This window comes from Symphalangus syndactylus, chromosome 7 (genome assembly GCF_028878055.3).
Source record: "Symphalangus syndactylus isolate Jambi chromosome 7, NHGRI_mSymSyn1-v2.1_pri, whole genome shotgun sequence".
NCBI lineage: Eukaryota > Metazoa > Chordata > Mammalia > Primates > Hylobatidae > Symphalangus > Symphalangus syndactylus.
In genome coordinates this window covers 63,417,307-63,439,746 of record NC_072429.2, presented here as the reverse complement: position 1 = coordinate 63,439,746, position 22,440 = coordinate 63,417,307, and the positions used below count along the sequence as shown (strand labels likewise).

The window sequence follows — 22,440 nt, the reverse complement described above, 5'->3', positions numbered from 1 at the left end:
GTACTATCTGATTTTTTCAACATATGTAGGCATTACAATACTTTAATAAAATTAAAACCTATTTAGGTGTGAATAAAGACCTTTAGGTTGGAACCAAGTTTTATCAAGGCAAAATTAGTTAAGTTTTATTAAGGGGACATTTATTTCCAGCCCCTTTCCATGCCCTCTTCATAGCCTTCTCTCAATATTAGTTTTCTCCCAATATCAAAGGTATTCATTGTTCTCCTGCCTCTGGCTTTCTCCCACCTTCACTCAGGAATATTGCTTCTCCAGTTGTTTTCTGCTCAACTTATTTTTTTTGAGAGGAGTCTTGCCCTGTTGCCCAGGCTGGAGTACAGTGGCACAATCTCAGCTCACTGCGACCTCCTCCTGAGTTCTAGTGATTCTCTTGCCTCAGCCTCCTGAGTAGCTGGGACTACAGATACCTGTCACCATGCCCAGCTAATGTTTGTATTTTTTGTAGAGACGGGTTTCACCATGTTGGCCAGGCTTGTCTCAAACTCCTGACCTCAAGTGTTCCACCCGCCTGGGCCTCCCAAATTCCTGGGATTACTGGGATTACAGGTATGAGCCCCTGTGTCCAGCCTATTCCCTTTTATTTTCATTTCCCAGTCCCGTTCTCTGCTAATGCTGAATTTTTTTTTTTTTTGAGATGGAGTTTCGCTCCGTTGCCCAGGCTGATCTTGGCTCACTGCAACCTCTGCCTCCTGGTATTTCAAGCGATTCTCCTGTCTCATCCCTGAGTAGCTGGGACTACAGGCTCATGCCACCATGCCCGGTTAATTTTTGTATTTTTAGTAGAGACAGGGTTTCACTATGTTGGTCACACTGTTCTCGAACTCCTGATCTCGTGATCCGCTCACCTTGGCCTCCCAAAGAGCTGGGATTACAGGCATGAGCCACTGCGCCTGGCCAAAAAAATTTTTTTTAGAAAAATAATTAACTCAAAGGAATTAATCTATGTTAACACACTGTCAGTTGCTGATATATATAGATTGGGGAAGATTTCGTGGCAGTGTGTGAAGTCTTCCAAAGCAGTTCAAATTGTATCATCTTTATACAGTTCATTTCATTCTTTTTTTTTTTTTCAGATGGAGTTTTGCTCTTGTGGCCCAGGCTGGAGTGCAATGGCGCAATCTTGGCTCACCACAACCTCTGCCTCCAGGGTTCAAGCGATTCTCCTGCCTCAGCCTCCTGAGTAGCTGGGATTACAGGCATGCACTACCACTCCCAGCTAATTTTTATTTTTATTAGAGATGGGGTTTCTCCATGTTGGTCCGGCTGGTCTCAAACTCCCAACCTCAGGTGATCCGCCTGCCTTAGCTTTCCAAAGTGCTGGGACTAAAGGCGTGAGCCACTGCGCCCGGCTTCATTGTTATTATGTAATGATTCAGCAGTTATTATCAACTGGGGTTGGAATCAGGATGCACCTTAAATAGTTGTTGAGATATTAATGTTTTTATTACAAGTTCTTGTTAACTTGATTTAAACAGGATTTAGCACCTCCCAAGCATGTAGGTGGGTAATAAATATCAATTGTGCAATTATGAGGATGACATAAAACTACTATATACTTAAGGTAAAAATTGTTGACTTATTGACCACACACCCTTAATTTACATTCTTACAACACAAACGAAACTCATCAAATTATTTTGACAGTTTTATATGCTTAATCAACATGTTGGATATCGGATAAACAAACACGTAGCCTACAATTAACTGTCAACAATTGTTATTCCCATTATTACTAACTGATGTCCACCAATAACATTGTATAACCCATACAACTTCTACTTCCAAGAAGTGCAGCATATTTCTTGTATTTTATTTATTCAATAAAAAAATTTTCCATGGTAAAAAACATTACTGGCATTAACACTCAATCAAGAAGTTCATTACTTAATGCAAACAATGATTTTTTGGGGATTGAAAATAATTGTGCATTTTTCTGTAGATTAGGGTACAGTTTGCAATTATATTTTGCAATTTTCTTCCCAAAGGTAGGAAAGTTTAATAAAAACATAATGAAAACTACTGAATTAAAAATCACTAAAGGCAGGCTGGGCTCAGTGGCTCACACCTGTAATCCCAGCACTTTGGGAGGCCAAGGCAGGTGGATCATTTGAGGTTAGGAGTTTCAGACAAGCCTGGCCAACGTGGTGAAACCCAGTCTCTCTACTAAAAACCCAACCAAACAAACAAAGTAAAAAAGCTGTACGTGGTGCTGCACGCCTGTAATCTCAGCTACTGGGGAGGCTGAGGCAGGAGAATCGCTTGAACCTGGGAGGGGAGGCTGCAGTGAGCCGAGATGGCGCCACTGCACTCCAGCCTGGGCGACATAGTGAGATTCCATCTCAAACAAACAAACAAACAAACAAACCAACCAACCAAAAATCACTAAAGGCAGAAAATAGGTTCTATTTCCCCCCACGCCCCATTCTATTTCTTTTGTGCTTCTAAATAGAGTCTAGACTTTACCTTCATATCATTTTATCGAACTCATATATTTTATTGTTTTTGCTAATTCGTCTACAAGAGGCCTACTTTTATCTTTAACTTTTAAAAAACATTCATGGGCCGGGCGCGGTGGCTCACGCCTGTAATCCCAGCACTTCGGGATGCCGAGGCAGGGGGATCACCTGAGGCCAGGAGTTGGAGATCAGCCTAGCCAACATGGCGAAAACCCGTCTCTAATAAAAATACAAAAAAAATTAGCCGGGTGTGCTGATGAATGCCTGTAATCCCAACTACTCGGGAGGCGAAGGCGGAAGAATTGCTTGAACCAGAGAGGCGGAGGTTGCAGTAAGCCGAGATTGCACCATTGCACTCCAGCCTAAGCAACAGAGCGAGACTCTGTCTCAAAATAATAATAATAATAATAATAAATAATAATAATTCACTTTTGGAAACTGTTCCCTACTAGATTTCAACTTGGGAATGAAATCCTATTTGAGTTCATCCATGTGTATTTCCAACAAGTTCAGTGTCTTACTTATAAATAGTACTTGAAGGAATGAATACAACTTTTTCTTTATGTAGTTATTTTACACTTGATTTAAAGGAGCTTAAAAAACACGCAGTTAAACCTAGAGACACATGCCCTCCAAAAATTGTCTTACCTTCATTATTTGTGATTACTAGTTAGAGCTAGCAGAAAAAACGCCCCAGCAAGTGAAATGTCAAACCATTACTAAAAGAAAGAAAAAGAAATAACTCACTTGAGAGAAAAAAGAAGAGCTGGTATTTTTCGAGTAATAATGTTCGTATTTTGTGATGCAGATACTCAATTCTACATTCTAAAAATACTACTTTTATAGTAGGAAGCAGTGTACGTTTGAATCCTGGCTCTGCCGCTTGTTCCAAGAAGTTGGTCAAGCTATCGGACCTTGCTAAGCCTTCCCTGTTGTAACTGTAAAATGTAGTAACACCATTTACCTCTAGAATGGCTGTAAATCGAGTAAGGCTTATTTAATACAGCGTCTGGCATACACCAGGCATTCAGTATGGCGCCAGTCATTAACAGTAGGTGGTTAGTAACTGCGATTCACTCAAAACAATACAGATGCACACGGATGAGAGTTCACACTTTGAGTCTTATTCAAAGATTGGTATTAGCCAGGCATTTTGATAGGTGCACTCTGAGTTTTATTTTCGTACCTCACGGTGTATAATTACGCAAGCTCAAAAGCTAATAATTGACAGCTCACTTTGCTTTACTCTGGGGTCTGCATTGACCGCAGAGAAGACACAGCGTAGACAAACAGGCAAGGCCAAACGCTAACTCAAAAAAGATCCTTTATTTAACGCAGTGTTTTTAGTGCATGCTCTTGTTTGGCGAAAGAGAAGGTTTTAAGTTCAGAATATTAAAAGGGACCCCGAGGACAAAGCAGGATCTCGGAAAATAAGATCACATCCCCAAAGAACTAAAAGGACAACCGAGACAAACTTGCATACTCCCACGACTCTGCCCGAATCCCGGGCTTGCGCGCGCGGCTGTAGCGCGACAGGGGCGGGGCCACGGCCACAAAGCAGCCCCCGAGACCACGTGGCCTCCGAGCAGCTCAGAGCGCCCTTGAAAGTTCTTGGATCTGCCGAGTTATGGCCGGTCCCTTGCAGGCCGGTGGGGCCCGGGCCATGGACCTACTCCGGGGCCTGCCGCGTGTGAGCCTGGCCAACTTAAAGCCGAATCCCGGCTCCAAGAAACCGGTAAATGGGTGGTGGCGGTGCGGGGAAGCGCTGGGGACCCAGGCGATGAAAGCGGCCCTTCTCTCCCTGTCATTAGGAGAACTGCCCTTTCTGGGAGGGTGTTGGGATGAAAGTAGGATTGCCTCGTGCCTGTTCTCCCTTACCGCCCAGAGGGAAATCTTTCCACGTGTACCCAGTTCTTTTTTTTTTTTTTTTTTTTTTTCCCTTGACGGAGTCTTGCTCTGTCGCCCAGAAGCAATTCTCCTGCCTCAGCCTCCCGAGTAGCTGGGATTACAGGCTCCCGCCACCACGCCCGGCTAATTTTTGTATTTTTAGTAGAGACGTGGTTTCATCGTGTTGGCCAGGCTGGTTTTGAACTCCTGACCTCGTGATCCGCCTGCCTCGGCCTCCCAAAGTGCTGGGATTACAGGCGTGAGCTGCCGCTCCCGGCCGCACCCAGTTCTTAATAAGGTTATGTTTAAAAGTGTAAAGGTACCAGGCGGAGAAGCCGATTCGCTGAAACTACAAAGTCATTGTGTCATTCAAAATTGGATTTAAAATGAAATGTTTTCCCCGTGTATCTTTATGTTCATTGGAAAGCTCTGAATTGCAGCTGTCCCTTCTGCAGTTCACTAAATACAGCTAGAAAAGCTGTTAGTTGACAATGTACTGTCATTTTAACAGTCAGTTCATTGCTTTCATGAAATGACAGGAAATTAAGGAAAATATTTTCTTCAACAAATCAGTTTTCAAATAAAATTACAGGTTTATGAATAACATTTGCATATTTACAATTAATTGCAAAATACATTCTTGGCTATCATTTAAAATGTTGTGAATATTTAATTCTAGGATTTTTTTCAATTTCAACCTATTATAAAAACCTTATCCCCATCCCAACCTTTACTTTTTGCTTTTGAAACACGCTTGGACTTTGGTTACAAGAATTAGCTATGTCTTTAGAGGCAAAGATGCTAACAGAGTGTGTGGACCTTTGAGCAACTAGGACATGCTTGACACAGTAGTGTTAGCTAGCACTGGTGGGTTGGATGAATGAACAGCATAACAAAAAGTGAAGAGCTGAAATGCAGTTTTTAGAAATGCATCTGAAATTCATAAAATTCTCTTCTTTCCTTGTAGGAGAGAAGACCAAGAGGTCGGAGAAGAGGTAGAAAATGTGGCAGAGGCCATAAAGGAGAAAGGCAAAGAGGAACCCGGCCCCGCCTGGGCTTTGAGGGAGGCCAGACTCCATTTTACATCCGAATCCCAAAATACGGGTTTAATGAAGGACATAGGTAAGATTGCTTTGCTTTTTAAAGTACAGGTCCCCAATTTCCATTAAAAAGTACCTAAAAATAGTTTGGTAGAAATTTTGGTGGAAATTTTAAATTTACTTTGAAGCAAACTTTTGCCACTGTTCCCCTGAACCATTTTTTGGTAATGAAATTTTGCCTGGATTATTAAAAGGAAAAAAAGCCCAGACATTGCCCTCAGACCTGCAAAATGGAGATTCTAATGCCCGCTCTAATGGTTATTAAAAGAATGAGCAATAATAGACAGTATACATAAAAATCTGGCCCACTGTAGTCACCTAATGATAACTACCATTATTAATTTGAGCTCCATAGTAAGTTAAATTTTCCACAGATTTATTTGTGTAAATAAGTGAAGTAAATGCTTAGAGAGGGAAATAATTTTTAATGGAACAAAGGTGGTTTCTTTTTTTTTTTTTTTTTGAGACAGAGTCTTGCTCTGTCCCCCAGGGTGGAGTGCAGTGGCGCGATCTCAGCTCACTGCAAGCTCCACCTCCCGGGTTCACGCCATTCTCCTGCCTCAGCCTCCCGAGTAGCTGGGACTACAGGCGCCCACCAACACGCCCGGCTAATTTTTTGTATTTTTAGTAGAGACGGGGTTTCACCGTGTTAGCCTGGATGGTCTCGATCTCCTGACCTCGTGATCCGCCCGCCTCGGCCTCCCAAAGTGCTGGGATTACAGGCTTGAGCCACCGCGCCCGGCCGGTGGTTTCTTTTCATTACCCAAAACCAAGCAATATTACATGTTTGTATTACACTCAAGAGGGTTTTGTTTAGTTAATAATTAAAATTGGTGGAGGAAAACACAAGACAAAGCTTTGAGTTGATTTCGAGAAGTTACAGGAAGATGAGAGTTTTCCAACTCTTACGTTCTTGTTTTACAGTTTCAGACGCCAGTATAAGCCTTTGAGTCTCAATAGACTGCAGTATCTTATTGATTTGGGTCGTGTTGATCCTAGTCAACCTATTGACTTAACCCAGCTTGTCAATGGGAGAGGTGTGACTATCCAGCCACTTAAAAGGGATTATGGTGTCCAGCTGGTCGAGGAGGTAAGTCTTGATTAGATCTTTTGGTGTTATATACGAGAATTTTTTTTTTTTTTAGACGGAGTCTTGCTCTCTGTTGCCTGAGCTGGAGTACAGAGGCGCAGTCTCGGCTCCTGCAACGTCCACCTCACAAGTTCAAGTGATTCTCCTGCCTCAGCCTCCTGAATAGCTGGGATTACAGGCACCCACCACCATGCCCAGCTAATTTTATTTATTTTTAGTAGAGACAGGGTTTCACTATGTTGGCCAGGCTGATCTTGAACTCCTGACCTCAAGTGATCTGCTCACCTCGGCCTCCCAAAGTGCTGGAATTACAGGCTTGAGCCACCATGCCTGGCCCGTAGGAGGATATTTTTGATTTCTAGATAATCAGTACCCCCTTTATTTTTATCCCATTTGTGTTTATAACTGTTATGTAGTGGTGATCGCTGTGGTTTTGGAAAGCTGTCATGCTATCATCGCAGGGCTCTGTCCCTTGGTCCTAGAATGCTCTTCTGCCTATCTGTAAAGCTTGCCCCCTTCCTTTTTTTTTTTTTTTTGAGATGGATCTCGCTCTGTTGCCCAGGCTAGAGTGCAGTGGCACGATCTCGGCTCACTGCAACCTCTGCCTCCTGGGTTCAAGAGATTCTCCTGCCTCAGCCTCCTGAGTAGCTGGGACTACAGGCGTGTGCCACCACACCCGGCTAATTTTTTATATTTTTAGTAGAGATGGGGTTTCACCATATTGGCCAGGCTGGTCTTGAACTCCTGACCTCGTGATCCACCCACCTCGGCCTCCCAAAGTGCTGGGATTACAGGCGTGAGCCACCGCACATGGCACCCCCTTAATTCTTTTGGTTCTCTGCTTGAATGTCAACATATCAGGAAGATCTTTTTTAAATTTTTTTAATAGAGATGGAGTCTCACTCTGTCTCCCAGGCTGGAGTACAATGGCACGATCTTAGCTCACTGCCAACCTCTGCTGCCTGAGTTCAAGCTATTCTCGTGCCTCAGCCTCCCGAGTAGGTGGGACTACAGGTTCGTGCCACCATGTCTGGCTAATTTTTTTTTATTTTTAGTAGAGATGGGGTTTTGCTATGTTGGCCAGGCTGTTCTTGAACTCCTGACCTCAGGCGATCTGCCTGCCTCAGCTTCCCAAAGTGCTGGGATTACAAATGTGAGCCACCCCGCCTGGCCAGGAAGGTCTTTTTTGAGAGTCTTTTTAAAAGAGCACTTGCCCTGCTTCAGGAGTCACACTGTTTCCTTTACTCTGCCCAAAGTATTTTTCTTTGAATATATATGAGCACTTGACATTTATTACCAAGTTATGCATTTGTTTTCATTGTCTTCCTTACTAGAATATAAGCTCCCTTGAGGGCAGGTGCTTTGATTCATTGCTTTACTTTCTTCTTTATTTTTTTTGAGACAGTATCTCACTCTGTGGCCCAGGCTGGAGTACAGTGGTGTCAGCTCACTGCAACCTTTGTCTCCTGAATTCAAGCGATTCTCCTGCCTTAGCTTCCCAAGTAGCTGGGATTACAGGCACCTGCCACCAGGCCCAGCTAATTTTCTGCCTTTTTTTTTTTGGAGATGGAGTCTCACTGTGATCTCCACCTCCCAGGTTCAAGCGATTCTCTTGCCTCAGCCTTCCAAGTAGCTGGGATTACAGGCATGTGCCACCATGCCAGGCTAATTTTGTATTTTTAGTAGAGGCAGGGTTTCACCATGTTGGTCAGGCTGGTCTTGAACTCCTGACCTCAGGTGATCTGCCTGCCTTGGCCTCCCAAAGTGCTGGGATTACAGACATGAGCCACCCGTCGGCCAAATTTTTTGTACATTGTTAATCAACTACTGTTTGCCAATAATATAGTCGTATAGGTAAGTTAGTGTCCACTAGAGGGAAGCATATATTTATGAAAAAACCTTTCAGATTCCTTTGAAAAAGTGAACTGTATGGATAAAAACTTTCCAAATAAAGTAATTTGAAAAGAGAATACCAAATACAAGATTAAGCCTCAGTATTCTACCCTGAGTGTGTATAAAGAAATACACATGTAACTTAACATATGGAAATCCATGACCTCATCAGCCCTTAAACTGCACATCCCAACATCCTTAGGTGTTGTCTATTAGATTAGCAAAAATAACCCTGAAAACTTTACCCCAGGGCACTGGTCAAGTAATTGCAATGACACATTATTTATAGCTCTGTTAACTGATTTACTTCTGTGATTTCAGATTTGCAGTAAATAGTGAATAATAAGACAGTTTTGATCCTTTAGCACAAAATTATCAATTTGGAAACATACGTTCTCAAGGAAAAGCAAAATGAAAGAAACCTGATATAAAGATAGTCCTACAAATGCTATTTATACTACTGAAAATACTGGAGCTGACACCAATGCCCCCAAATAGGGAGATAGTTAAGCAAACTATGGATTGCTTAAAAATCACAAATGATACAGCAAGACCCTGTTTTACTGAATCAAAGGTACTGTTGATTTTAAACGTATACCAGTATTAGATGTAAAAAAAGTGTGAAAATGCATCTTAGAATTGATGGAATATTTTTGAAATACATGAAAAATTAATAATAGAAGGAGCTAAACTGGGAGCCACTTTGTTTCAGCTTCATGAAAACTTTCTATTGCCATAGAGTGGTATAATGTTGCCATCTTTTTGCTTTTATCAGAATCTCCTTTGAAATTAGAGAAAAATATAGCACATCCTGACTGTGACCAAAAATTTAACTTTTTAGAGTTCAGAGCTAGTTTTCTTTTTTTTTTTCTGTCTTTTTAATTTTTTTGAGATGGAGTCTTGCCCTGTTGCCCAGGCTGCAGTGCAATGGCGCAATCTCCACTCACTGCAACCTTCACCTCCACCTGGGGTTTAAGCCATTCTCCTGCCTCAGCCTCCGGAGTAGCTGGGATTACAGGCACATGCCACCATGCCCGGCTACTTTTTGTATTTTTTAGTACAGATGGGGTTTTACCATGTTGGCCAGGCTGGTTTCAAACTCCAGACATCAAGTACTCCACCCTCCTTGGCCTCCCAAAGTGCTAGGATTACAGGCGTGAGTCACTGCGCCCGGTCTAGAACTACATTTTCTTTCTTTTTTTTTTTTTTTTTGTGAGATGGAGTCTCGCTCTGTCGCCCAGGCTGGAGTGCAGTGGCGCGATCTCGGCTCACTGCAAGCTCCGCCCCCCGGGTTCACGCCATTCTCCTGCCTCAGCATCCTGAGTAGCTGGGACTGCAGGCACCCGCCACCATGCCCGGCTAATTTATTTTTTTTTTGTATTTTTAGTAGAGACAGGGTTTCACCATGTTAGCCAGGATGGTCTCGATCTCCTGACCTCGTGATCCGCCCACCTCGTCCTCCCAAAATGCTGGGATTACAGGCGTGAGCCACTGTGCCTGGCCTAGAACTACATTTTCTAGTGTTGATTATTCTAGGAAAAATTGGAGGTTTTTTTTTTTTCAGCTTAGAGGCGATAATAAAGTCAATAGTGAATGCAAAGTGAAATTTCTTTTCTTTTTTTCCCTAGTGAGGCCAACTTCTCCAAAGCTCAGATTTTGTCAGATTTTCTGTTCTTCCCCCTGCTCCAGCCTGCATATTCCCTTGTTTAACCTCCTGCTGGCCTCTTGCTTACTTAGGGATAAGGAAGATTAGTTTTTAATCTGTTTGACAGCATAATGTTGTGGTTAAGAATACAGATGCTGTGATTAAACTCCCTGGATTAGAATACTTGCTTTGTGACCTTGGGCAACACAACCTCTGTGCGTTGGTATTTCCATCTATGAAGTCGGTATTTCCATCTATGAAGTCGGGATAGCAATAATCCTATCATAAGGTTGTTATGAGGATTAAGCAGCCTACTATTAATGAAGTCAGGAATGAATGCTTAGTAGGTGTACATAAAATGGAAATGTAGTCAGTCTTACTTACACGGATTGAAAATTGGTAAAACAAGTAGCCTAAATAAAATGTTAAAAAAAAAGTGATAGGACCTCAAAACAGAGATATTTAAAATAGGAATTATAGTCGTCTCTTAGGATTGGTTCCACGACCGCCTCCTCTCACTATAATCCAGATGATCAAGTCTCTAAGATGGCCTAGTATTTGCATATAACCTGCCACATCCTCCCATATACTTTAAATCATCTCTAGGTTACTTATAATACCTAGTATTAGGTTGGTGCACAAGTAATTGTGGCTTTTGCCATTGAAAGTAATGTAAATACTATATAAATAGTTGTTATACTGTATTTAAAGAAGAATTGTTTTCTTATTGTTGTATTGATTGATTTTTTTTTTTTTTTTTTTGAGATGGAGTCTTGCTCTGTCGCCCAGACTGGAGTGCAGTGGTGCGATCTCAGCTCACTGCAGCCTCTGCCTCCCGGGTTCAAGTGATTCTCCTGCCTCATTCTCGAAATAGCTGGGATTACTGGTGTCCGGCAACATGCCCGGCTAATTTTTGTATTTTAAGAGATGGGGTTTCACCATGTTGGCCAGGCTGGTCTCAAACTCCTGACCTCAGGTGATCTTCCTGCCTTGGCCTCCCAAAGTGCTGGGATTACAGGCATGAGCCACCGTGCCTGGCCTTATTTTATTTTTATTTTTATTTGAGACGGAGTTTCACTCTTGTAGCCCAGGCTGGAGTGCAATGGCACAATCTCGGCTCACTGCAACCTCCCCCTCCTGGGTTCAGGCGATTCTCCCGCCTCAGCCTCCTGAGTAGCTGGGACTACAGGTGAGTGCCACCACACCCAGCTAATTTTTTGTATTTTTAGTAGAGACGGGGTTTCTCCATGTTGGGCAGGCTGGTCTCGAACTCCTGACCTCAGGTGATCCACCTACCTTGGCCTCCCAAAGGGCTGGGATTACAGGCATCAACCACTGTGCCCAGCCTTATTTTTTATTATTACTTTTTTTCCGAAAATTATCCATTCAAGTTGGTTGACTTGCAGATGTGGAACCCACAGATATGGAGGACTAACTGTATTGTTACGTTATAGGCACTTTGGAGGGAAAAACACTGTTTAAAAAGGAAGCTTGACATAATTAATTTACTTTTAGCCAAGCTGTTTACCAACAGACTGTTTTGACAAATTTCAGGGTGCTGACACCTTTACGGCAAAAGTTAATATTGAAGTACAGTTGGCTTCAGAACTAGCTATTGCTGCCATTGAAAAAAATGGTGGTGTTGTTACTACAGCCTTCTATGATCCAAGAAGTCTGGGTAAGTTTGTTCCACGGTCATTTTCATCTTTCTCTCTTTGTCTCATGTTGACTACTACTTTTAAATTACTTAGTGAATGGCAAATGTTGGTACTAGTCTGGATGTAGTATTTGATCTACATCTACCATATGGATTATTATGATTTAAAGAATACAGCATGTTGCTGACACATACACCAAGGGCAAAAAAGGCTCTCAGCCCCTCCCCTGAACTGTAGACCTGCATCTGCCTGCCTGGCCAATTCTCTTGAATATCTAGCAGGGACCTCAAATATAGCATGTCTGAAATGTCTCTTTTTTCTCTTTTTTTTTAAGACAGAGTCTTGCTCTGTTGCCCAGGCTGGAGTGCAGCGGCTCAATCTCTGCTCACTGCAACTTCTGCCTCCCAGGTTCAAGCGATTCTCCTGTCTCAGTCACCGGAGTAGCTGGGGTTACAGGTGCCCGCCACCACACCCAGCCAATTTTTGTATTTTGGCTAGAGGCGGGTTTCAGCATGTTGTCAAGGCTGGTCTTGAACTCTTGACCTCAAATGATCCGCCCTTCTCAGCTTCTCAAAGTGCTGGGATTACAGGTGTGAGCCACCACGCCCAGCCCCTCTTTTCTGTTTTACTTCAGCCTGGCTCTTCTTGTAGTCTTCCCTATGTAAGTAAATGACAAGTCCATCCAAAATTTGGAGTCCTAAACTTTTTCTTTTATGCCCTAATAAGTCTTTTGAGTTGTTTCTTCAAACTGTGTCCACATTTGACCACTTCTCCAGCTACTACTGCCAGTCTGTCCTAGCCACTGTCCTCTTGCCTGGATGACTGGGCCTTCAGGTTGCCTCTGTTTTGATTCCATCTGCAGGGGAGTGACGTGGCACGAGGTTCCTTTTAAAGCATGGACTATCACTCCTTTGCACAAAACCTGCAGTGGTATCCACGCTGCTCCTGCAAGGCTGGCTGTGATCTGCACTAGCTCTTGTCCCTCCTGGTGTTCCCCTGCTCCCTCCATTCCCTTCCTGGCCACCTGGTTTGGCATTCCTCCATACACCGAACCCTGTGTACGGTGTACTTCAGCCTCGGCCTCTGCTGTTCCCCCTGCCTGGAGCTTCCCCCACTTGGAATATTCGTGGCTTTGGGCCCCACTGTTCCAGGTCTCTGCTTATTAGGAGATCTTTCTCACCTGTACTAAATAAAAGAGCATATGTACACACATGCACATGCATGGTGTGCACACGCACACACAGCACGTGCACACACACACACGCACAGTCACATCCCGTCCCCTTGCCCTGCATTGTGTTTGCCCTTGGCAGCTATCACCAGCTGACAAAGTATAAGTTCACTTCTCTTTCTCTGTTCATTCTTTTTTCCCATCTCTCAGGATGATGGAGACCCTTTGCTACCTGCTGTATCTCCTGCACATAGAGTGATGCCTAGTATCTAGAAGAGGCTCACTTAAATTTTGTTGAATAAATTAATTGGATTTTTCAAGTTGCAGAGATGACAACCAAATGTAACTTGTTGACTAAATGCTTTACAAAGGATTCTTTGGTGCTTTTACATTCAAATGGGAGTTAAACATTTCCTGGCCAAATTGCATGATTAGAAGAAAATTCTTTGAAAATTAATATATAAAAGGGAAAAAGGGAAGGATTTGTGTCGTCTGTATGTAGAGTTTGAAACAAATAACTACCATTTCCTTTTTCCCATAATTGAAAGCTTTTTAAAAATATTCATCAAAGGCCGGGTGCAGTGGCTCATGCCTGTAATCCCAGCACTTTGGGAAGCCGAGGTGGACGGATCACATGAGGTCAGGAATTCTAGACCAGCCTGGCCAACATGATGAAACCTCATCTGTACTAAACATACAAAAATTAGCGGGGTGTGGTGGTGGGCGCATGCAATCCCAACTACTTGGGAGGCTAAGGCAGGAGAATCCCTTGAACCTGGGAGCAGAGGTTGTAGTGAGCTGAGATCGCGCCACTGCACTCCAGGCTGGGTGACAGAGTGAGACTGTCTCAAAAACAAAAAAAATTTGCCGACATGATGATTCCGTTTTCCCTCTAGTTTATTATAGATGAGCATCTTTTCTTATTTTGGTCTATCACTCAGTTTTTAGGGTGAGCTGCCTCAAATATGAAAACCAGCATTTTTAAAAGAGTCACAGACATTTTGGAAGGACTTTTGCGTTAGTGTGTTTTTCAGTGATTGTTACCATAGAATATGGCGGTAGAGTTTGTTCTCTAGCCAGATGCCCTCTGCCACCCTGAGCTGGCATCTTCGGAGGCACCCTCAGCCTTGATGCTCTTGTGCGTGGCTCTCTGCAGCAGCTCTGCAAGTTGTTCCAGGAGCTTTTTGTTAAAAAAGTAATAAAACAAATCCAATCACAGGTTTATCACTTAGTAGTAATTTTGCCTCTGAATAATTTACTTTGTTGTACTTTAGTTTTCCAAGTTATAGAAAATTTTTTGCACCTTGGTCTCACTCTGTCACCCAGGCTGGAATGTAGCGGTGTAATCAAGGCTGACTGCAACCTCCAACTCCTGGGCTCAAGTGATCCTCCCACCTCAGCCTCATGAGTAGCTGGGACTACAGGTGTGTACCACCATGCCTGGCTAATTTGATTTTTATAAAGATAGGGGTCTCACTGTGTTGCCCATGCTGGTCTCAAACTCCTGGTTTCAAGTGATCCTTGGTGTGAGCCACCATGCTGGGCCAGAAATTTTTTTCTTTTCGTTTGAGGTGGTCTTGCTCTCTCAGGCTAGAGTGCAGTTCTACTCACTGCAATCTGAAACTCCTGGGCTCAAGAAATCCTCCCACCTAGGCCCCCTGAGTAACTGGGACTACAGGTGCGTGTCACCATGCTAACTTTTTTTTGTTTTATGTTTTGTAGAGATGAGGTCTCACTATGTTGCTCAGGCTGGTCTTGAACTCCTGGGCTCAAGCAATTCTCCTGCCTCCCAAGGTGCTGGCATTAAAAGCATGAGCCATTGTGCCTGGTCTACAAACTTCTTTCTTAAATATATTTTGAAGATACTTTCTTGATGATTCAAGAACATCCACTATTTACTTACCCTCTGTTGTAGGTGAAGTAGGTACGATGGTTTGTCCAGAGCATGACCTGGCTTTAGGTGGCTCTGCTTTCTAATTCTTGGTCTTGACCCTTAGCAGATAGCTTCCAGTTCTCATTTCTGTGAGTGGCCTGCCTGGAGTACCTCCTAATCACCATTTCTCATTTGCCCTGTGTGGAGATACTGCTAGGTAATGCAGTATATTAGAGCTGTATAAAACAGCTGTCAGATTCTTGCATTCAGCAAACAGCCAGAGGCTAGTGTTTGCTAGATACTGTTCCAGCTGATGGAGAGACGATAGTGCAAGAGTCAAAAGTCCCTTCCTGGCCGGGCGCAATGGCCTCACGCCTGTAATCCCAGCACTTTGGGAGGCCAAGTCAGGTGGATCACCTGAGTTCAGGAGTTCGAGACCAGCCTGGCCAACATGGCAAAACCCCATCTCTACTAAAAATACAAAAATTAGCTGAGCATGGTGGTGCATGCCTGTAATCCCAGCTACTTGGGAGGTTGAGGCATGAGAATCACTCGAGTCTGGGAGGCAGAGGGTGCAGTGAGCCAAGATCATGCCACTGTACTCTAGCCTGGGCAACAGAGTGAGACTTTGTCTCAAAAAAAAAAAAAGTCCCTTCCTTCACAGAGCTTATGCCCTGGTGGGTGATAGTTAACATCTGTCTCATTGTATACCAAATACTATACATGTGTGAATGGATTCCATGGATTACATCAGGTAAACTTTGTAACTGCTCTGTGACATATGTACTATTATTTTGAGGTTCTCAATAATTTCCTTAGTACTGTTTTGATTTCTGTAACCAGCTTCGGTTAAGGTTGCATTGCTAACACATGATGAGTACAGTGTCAGTTGTATTCATACAGTTATCTATTTGTGTAATTGCTTTCTAAGCTATCTAAAGGCCCTGTGGCATCTGTGATATCTTGTGCGTAGGCCTTTTTTTCACTATCTCACTTTCAGAACACATGTCTCGGGTCCTTTAAAATGTTTGAAAACAAAACTGGGGTCATGCAGCATTCCATGTTTCGTTTCACATAAGATTTCTTTGCCTGCTCTTTAGTTAAGATAACTCATTTTAGTAAAATTGGTTTTCCAGATACAGGTATGGTTGCTCATGCCTGTAATCCCAGCACTTTGAGAGGCCCAGGTGGGTGGATCACCTGAGGTCAAGAGTTCTAGACTAGCCTGACCAATGTGGTCAAACCCCGTCTCTACTAAAAATACAAAATGATCCGGGCGTGGTGGCACTTGCCTGTAATCCCAGCTACTTGGGAGGCTGAGGCAGGAGAATTGCTTGAACCCATGAGGCAGAGGTTGCAGTGAGCTGAGATGATGGTCTGGGCCACAAGAGTGAAACTGCGTCTCAAAAAAAAAAAAAATTATAGGAATTAATAATCAAGAGAAACTCTGTAACATCTCTATGGTACAGAGTTACATCTCTATGTTAGAGTTACATCTCTAGATATGTCTACGAGCTAATATTTGCATCTCACTTTTTAAATTTAAATTTTCTTTTAGACATTGTATGCAAACCTGTTCCATTCTTTCTTCGTGGACAACCCATTCCAAAAAGAATGCTTCCACCAGAAGAACTGGTACCATATTACACGGATGCAAAGAACCGTGGGTACCTGGCAGATCCTGCCAAATTTCCTGAAGCACGACTTGAACTCGCCAGGAAGTACGGTTATATCTTACCTGATATCACTAAAGATGAACTCTTCAAAATGCTCTGTACTAGGAAGGATCCAAGGCAGATTTTCTTTGGTCTTGCTCCAGGATGGGTGGTGAATATGGCCGATAAGAAAATCCTAAAACCTACAGATGAAAATCTCCTTAAGTATTATACCTCATAAATTCCCGTCCAAGAAAGCAGAGTTGTTAAAGAGTACTAGAATAGGGGCTGAAGGATCTATATTCCCTCATTGCATTTTCCTTATGTATAATTTTCCAGATGGTGATGTTACTTTTCAGTGTACTCATATGTCTCATTTTCATCTAAAATTAAATGGCAGGAAACAAGGACTGCATAGAGAAACTGAGTCTGTGTGGGTTCTGTCTCAAAGATACAAACTCCCTGATAGTCTATGGAAGGAAAATGACAACTATTTTCGAATATTTCTAGTTTGGTTTTTTCAATGATCTTTTCATCCAGGCCTTGTTACTGTTACAGATCAGAATGCACAAGTGGAATGGGATTGACCTGTAGGCCTGCTCTGCCAAGATGAGAGCAGATGGAATGAGTTGGTGACCCCTCTTAATCTGTAGCCTCAGGGAAACACGGCTACCCAATGTCAAGATGGTAAACCCTCAACTCGAAGAGTAAGATCAGGACGTATGCTTAAGGTGTAAGGCTGAGGAGTAGCTGGTAGGCAGTATGTTTGCCAGTGACACTGAAGGTGAGAGAAACAAAAATTACAAGTGAATTTATTTTCTCAATTCTGTGGTAAAAGTGTTATGGGCAGGCCTTTGTTCTTAGAGCTCCCAAGGGAGCAGTTAGTATGATTATTTAGCTTCTGAAAGATACTTTATATCCAAATCATATGAAGGTTTAATTTACATTGAGCAATTAAAGATTGACCTTGAATAATTCATAATTCTTCCACAGTATAAATAAAATGATTCCTGGCTAGTTATTTTCTTAAAAATAAAAAAATTTGAAAACCTCAACAATGCAATATTTATTTTGTTTGCTTATTGATCTCATATATTGCTCTTCTGAGATTCTATTTACAAAATAACTTATGTACCAAGATTATCTTTCAATTTTTTTTTTGTTTTTTTGAGACGGAGTTTCACTCCCAAGATGATGGCGGCCACTCCCAAGATGGCAGCAAGCCTTTTGTTCTCCGACCTGGGGTTCTTGGCCTCACGGATTCCAAAGAATGGAACCTTGGGCCATGCGGTCAGTGTTAATAGCTCTATTAGAAGTCAGGGGTCACGGAAGAGAACTGTGGAACCCAGTGACTAGTGTTCAGCTCGATTAGGATGAACCCTGGTCCCTTAGCCATGCAGGAACAATGGGGTGAGCCTCTAGCCTGATTGGGAGCGGCATTGGACACCTCGCTGGATCAGAAGCACAGTGGACACCCTGCTGGATCCAGAGGGGTGGAAGTCAACGGTGGGTCTGGGATGGCGGTGAACAGCAGTGGTGGACAGTGAGCGAAAGCTCAGCTCGAGCTGTAACAAACACAGACCAGAAGAGTATGCAGTTGCAAGACTTAATAGAATGAAAACAGCTCCCATACAATGGGAGGGGACCCAAAGGGGGTTGCCAACTTCCTGCTCAAATGCCTGGGTTTATATCCCGATCATTGTCCCTCTCCCTGTACTCTCAGGCGATATATGATTTGACTATTTCTTTACCTTCTGCTTTTAGCCTAGTTTGTATTTTAGTGAGCCCTCTTTGCTACCTGACTGGTTGGGTGTGAGCTGAGTTACAAGCCTTGTGTTTAAGGGTAGGTGTGGTCACCTTCCCCAGCTAGGCTTAGGAATTCCTAGTCTGCCTAGGAAATCCAGCGAGTCCTGTCTCTCAAAAGTAGACAATCATGATTAAGCCATTAACATTTTTCTTGAAGAAGGTAAGTGTTCTAGTATTAATTGATACACTTTTACCTATCTCAGACATAGGAGACCTTCATCTTTCAGTCATTACAAATGATTTTGAAAAAATGGTTCAAATATTATATGAGCAATGCAAACAATTGATAATGTGAGAATTAAGCTTAGTTAATGTAAAAGATTCAGCAGTTAGTAAGGATTTTTTTTTTTTTTTTTTTTTTTTTTTTTTTTTTTTTTTTGAGGCAGTCTCCCTCTGTTGCCCAGGGTGGAGTGCAGTGGTGCAATCTCAGCTCACTGCAACCTCTGCATCTGGGCCTCAAGAGAGCAGTTAGTATGATTATTTAGCTTCTGAAAGATACTTTGTATCCAAATCATATGAAGGTTTAATTTACATTGGGCAATTAAAGATTGATCTTGAATAATTCATAATTCTTCCACAGTATAAATAAAATGATTCCTGGCTAGTTATTTTCTTAAAAATAAAAAAATTTGAAAACCTCAACAATGCAATATTTATTTTGTTTGCTTATTGATCTCATATATTGCTCTTCTGAGATTCTATTTACAAAATAACTTATGTACCAAGATTATCTTTCAATTTTTTTTTTGTTTTTTTGAGACGGAGTTTCTCTGTTGTTGCCCAGGCTGGAGAGTAATGGCACGATCTCAGCTCACTGCAGCCTCTGCCTCCTGGGTTCAAGTGATTCTCCTGCCTCAGCCTCCTGAGTAGCTGGGATTATGGGCATGTGCCACCATGCCCAGCTAATTTTTGTATTTTTAGTAGAGACGGTGTTTTGCCGTGTTGGCCAGGCTGGTCTCGAACTCCTGACCTCAGCCTCGGCCTCTCAAAGTGCTGGAATTACAGGTGTGAGCCACAGTGTCTGGCCTCTTTCAAATTTTTATCCAGGATTATATAATTGACTTGTTATTAAATGATTCCTTAGAACCTAGGATTTGTAAAGAATCATGACTGGGACCATCTTTTTTTTTTGGGGGGGGTGGTGGTGCGGGACAGAGTTTTATTCTTTTTGCCCAGGCTAGAGTGCACTGGTGTGATCTCAGCTACTGCAACCTCTGCCTCCCGGGTTCAAATGATTCTCCTGCCTCAGCCTCCTGAGTAGCTGGGATTACAGGTGCCCGTCACCACACCTGGCTAATGTTTTGTATTTTTAGTAGAGACGGGGTTTCACTCTGTTGGCCAGGCTGGTCTTGAACTCTTCACCTCAGGTGATCCGCCTCGGCCTCCCAAAGTGCTAGGATTGCAGGCGTGAGCCACTGCGCCCAGCCAACCATCTTCTATAATAACACGAAATCCTGTGAATTTCAAAGGACAGGCAAAAATTTTAAACATGCTTTTATTTTTCGGAGACCCAAGTGACGGAGCTGGTGCGTTAGCATTCATTTTGGCTCCATTGATAGGATCCCCAAATCACAGTGCTTGAATGAGATAGTTTTTCTCTTGTGCATGAAGAGCTGTGATCAGTTGAGGGCTGGTTGCTGGATCTGCTCCACAAAGTCTCATCCCGAGGCACCCTCATTCCTAGAGTGAGATGCCCATTTTCATGATCCAAGTAGGCAAAGAGCAAGCCTGCTTTTCCTAAGGACGTTTCCACACAAAACTCTTGTTTATATACCATTGGCCAGAACTTGGATGCAGTCCCATTATTTCGAAGGGGGTTGAAGCCTTTACTTTGGCCGCTTCTGAGCTGAACTGAAAAATTCTATTACAATGGGTGCATAAGAGAGTAGACGTATTAGACAACCAGCAAGGTAACTGTCACCTGTGTTGGTATTGAAACCTCAACTCTGAAGTTAATTGACTTAACATAGACAAACACAGGAAAAGTACAGAATTATTTAATTCTATACCATCTGGAATGCTAGGTTCAGTAAGTTATATAATAGCCAATAGGTTGATTATTAATCTTGATTTACAAAGTACTTTTGAAGAGTGATGATGTCAGAGGCATTTGAACCACAGGACTCCATCTTGAACAGGGGCTGGGTAAAAGACCTACTAGGCTGCATTCCCAGGTGGTTAGGCATTCTGAGTCACAGGATGAGATAGGAGGTTGGCACGAGGTTCAGGTCACAAAGATCTTGCTGATAAAACACGTTGTGGTAAAGACGCTGGCGAAATCCCACCAAAACCAAGATGATGAAAGTGACCTCTGGTCATCTCCACTGCTCATTATACACTAATTATAATGCATTAGCATGCTAAAAGATACTTCCACCACGCCATGACAGTTTACAAATGCCATGGAAAGGTCAGGAAGTTACCCTATATGGTCTAAAAAGGGGAGGAGCCTTCAGTTCTGGGAATTGGTCACCCCTTTCCCAGAAAACTCATGAATAATCCACCCCTTGTTTAGCATATAATCAACAACCATAAAAATAGCTAACCAGCAGCCCATGCTGCTGCTTTGCTTATGGAGTAGCCATTCTCTTATTCCTTTATTATTATTACTATTATTTTTGTTTTTTGAGATGGAGTCTTGCTCTGTTGCCCAGGCTGGAGTGCAGTGGCATGAACTCAGCTCACTGCAATCTTCGCCTCCCAGGTTCAAGCAATTCTCCTGCCTCAGCCCCTTGAGTAGCTGGGACTACAGGCACCCGCCACCACACCTGGCTAAGTTTTTGTATTTTTAGTAGAGACGGGGTTTCACAGTGTTAGCCAGGATGGTCTTGATCTCCTGACCTCGTGATCCACCTGCCTCGGCCTCCCAAAGTGCTGGGATTACAGGAGTGAGCCACTGCGCCCAGCCTCCTTTACTTTCTTAATAAACTTGCTTTCACTTTATGGACTGACTCACCCCAAATTCTTTCTTGCCCAAGATTCAAGAACCTCTTGGGGTCTGGATCAGGACCCCTTTCCCGTAACAATGATAAAGCACAGGAAACCATCTGAGAAGAAACATTCACTTTTTTCTATGCCTGCTTTTAATAAACATTTTAAATAATAAAGCCATCTTCCTATGTTAAATATTTTACAAGTGTCTTTTTTTTTTTTTTTTTTTTTGAGATGGAGTCTCGCTCTGTTGCCTAGGCTGGAGTGCAGTGGCACGATCTCGGCTCACTGCAAGCTCCACCTCCCCAGGTTCATGCCATTCTCCTGCTTCAGCCTCCTGAGTAGCTGGGACTACAGGCGCCCGCCACCACACCTGGCTAATTTTTTTTTTTTTTTTTGTATTTTTAGTAGAGACGGGGTTTCATCATGTTAGCCAGGATGGTCTCGATTTCCTGACCTCGTGATCCGCCCGCCTCAGCCTCCCAAAGTGCTGGGATTACAGGCGTGAGCCACCGTGCCGGGCCTTAAATATTTCCAAAGTCATATTCGCATATAACATACAGAGGAAAAGAGAGGATAAGATACAAAGAAGGTTGCTAAGAAAAGCGCCAAGGTACAAAGAATGTGTTTTTGGCCAGGCGTGGTGGCTCACGCCTGTAATACCAGCACTTTGGAAGGCAGAGATGGGCGGATCACCTGAGGTCAGGGGTTCGAGACCAGCCTGGCCAACATGGGGAAACCCCATCTCTACTAAAAATACAAAAATTAGCTGAGTGTGGTGGTGTGTGCCTATAATCCCAGCTACTTTGGGAGGTTGAGGTGGGAGAATCACTTGAACTTGGGAGAATCACTTGCAGTGAGCTGAGATTAAAAAAAAAAAAAAAAGAAATCTTAGAATACAGTGAGATGAAGTTAAAAACATAGTGAGATGCCAGGAACTCTGTGTTATCAGGCCCGAGGGCCTCTTCTATCTTTGTTAAGGGGAGGGCTAACCTTCTCTCCTTTCGTACAACACATTTTCTGAGTATTTATTATTGGGGTATTTAAACTGCGCTCTCTAATTCTTAAGCCATTTAAAATGGAATCCATTAGACAAACCACTTCATCTTTTAGACCGTAAAATACAGTGACAAGCTTTGTAAAATATGAGGACTGTGTAAAATGACCTCTAAAGTCTGTTGTAATACACTGATGATAAAGATGTTGCCTTGGGCTGAGGAAAACTTCTTTGACCTCAGCCTATTTGCATAGAAATGA

The 22,440-nt window shown here is 42.9% G+C and overlaps 1 protein-coding gene and 1 pseudogene across 1 annotated transcript; one reads left to right on the top strand and one right to left on the bottom strand.

Annotated features, from left to right (window-relative positions):
- Positions 1–3,713: 3,713 nt before the first annotated feature.
- MRPL15 (mitochondrial ribosomal protein L15) lies at positions 3,714–17,501 on the top strand. Its single transcript, XM_055286404.2, has 5 exons — positions 3,714–4,209; positions 5,329–5,483; positions 6,386–6,551; positions 11,644–11,767; positions 16,350–17,501. Exons 1-5 carry the CDS (start codon positions 4,102–4,104, stop codon positions 16,685–16,687), a joined length of 891 nt encoding a protein of 296 aa, XP_055142379.1. The 5' UTR covers positions 3,714–4,101; the 3' UTR covers positions 16,688–17,501.
- Positions 17,502–22,063: 4,562 nt separating this feature from the next.
- LOC129487097 (uncharacterized) lies at positions 22,064–22,198 on the bottom strand (annotated as a pseudogene).
- Positions 22,199–22,440: the final 242 nt, after the last annotated feature.

What these genes read in the sequence shown, in the direction of transcription:
- MRPL15 (XM_055286404.2), top strand. Translation starts at nt 4,102, where the DNA reads ATGGCCGGTCCCTTGCAGGCCGGTGGGGCCCGGGCCATGGACCTACTC. An exon ending in GGGTTTAATGAAGGACATAG is followed by an intron (nt 5,484 to 6,385) that starts GTAAGATTGCTT and finishes CTTGTTTTACAG; the next exon opens with TTTCAGACGCCAGTATAAGC. An exon ending in GTGTCCAGCTGGTCGAGGAG is followed by an intron (nt 6,552 to 11,643) that starts GTAAGTCTTGAT and finishes GACAAATTTCAG; the next exon opens with GGTGCTGACACCTTTACGGC.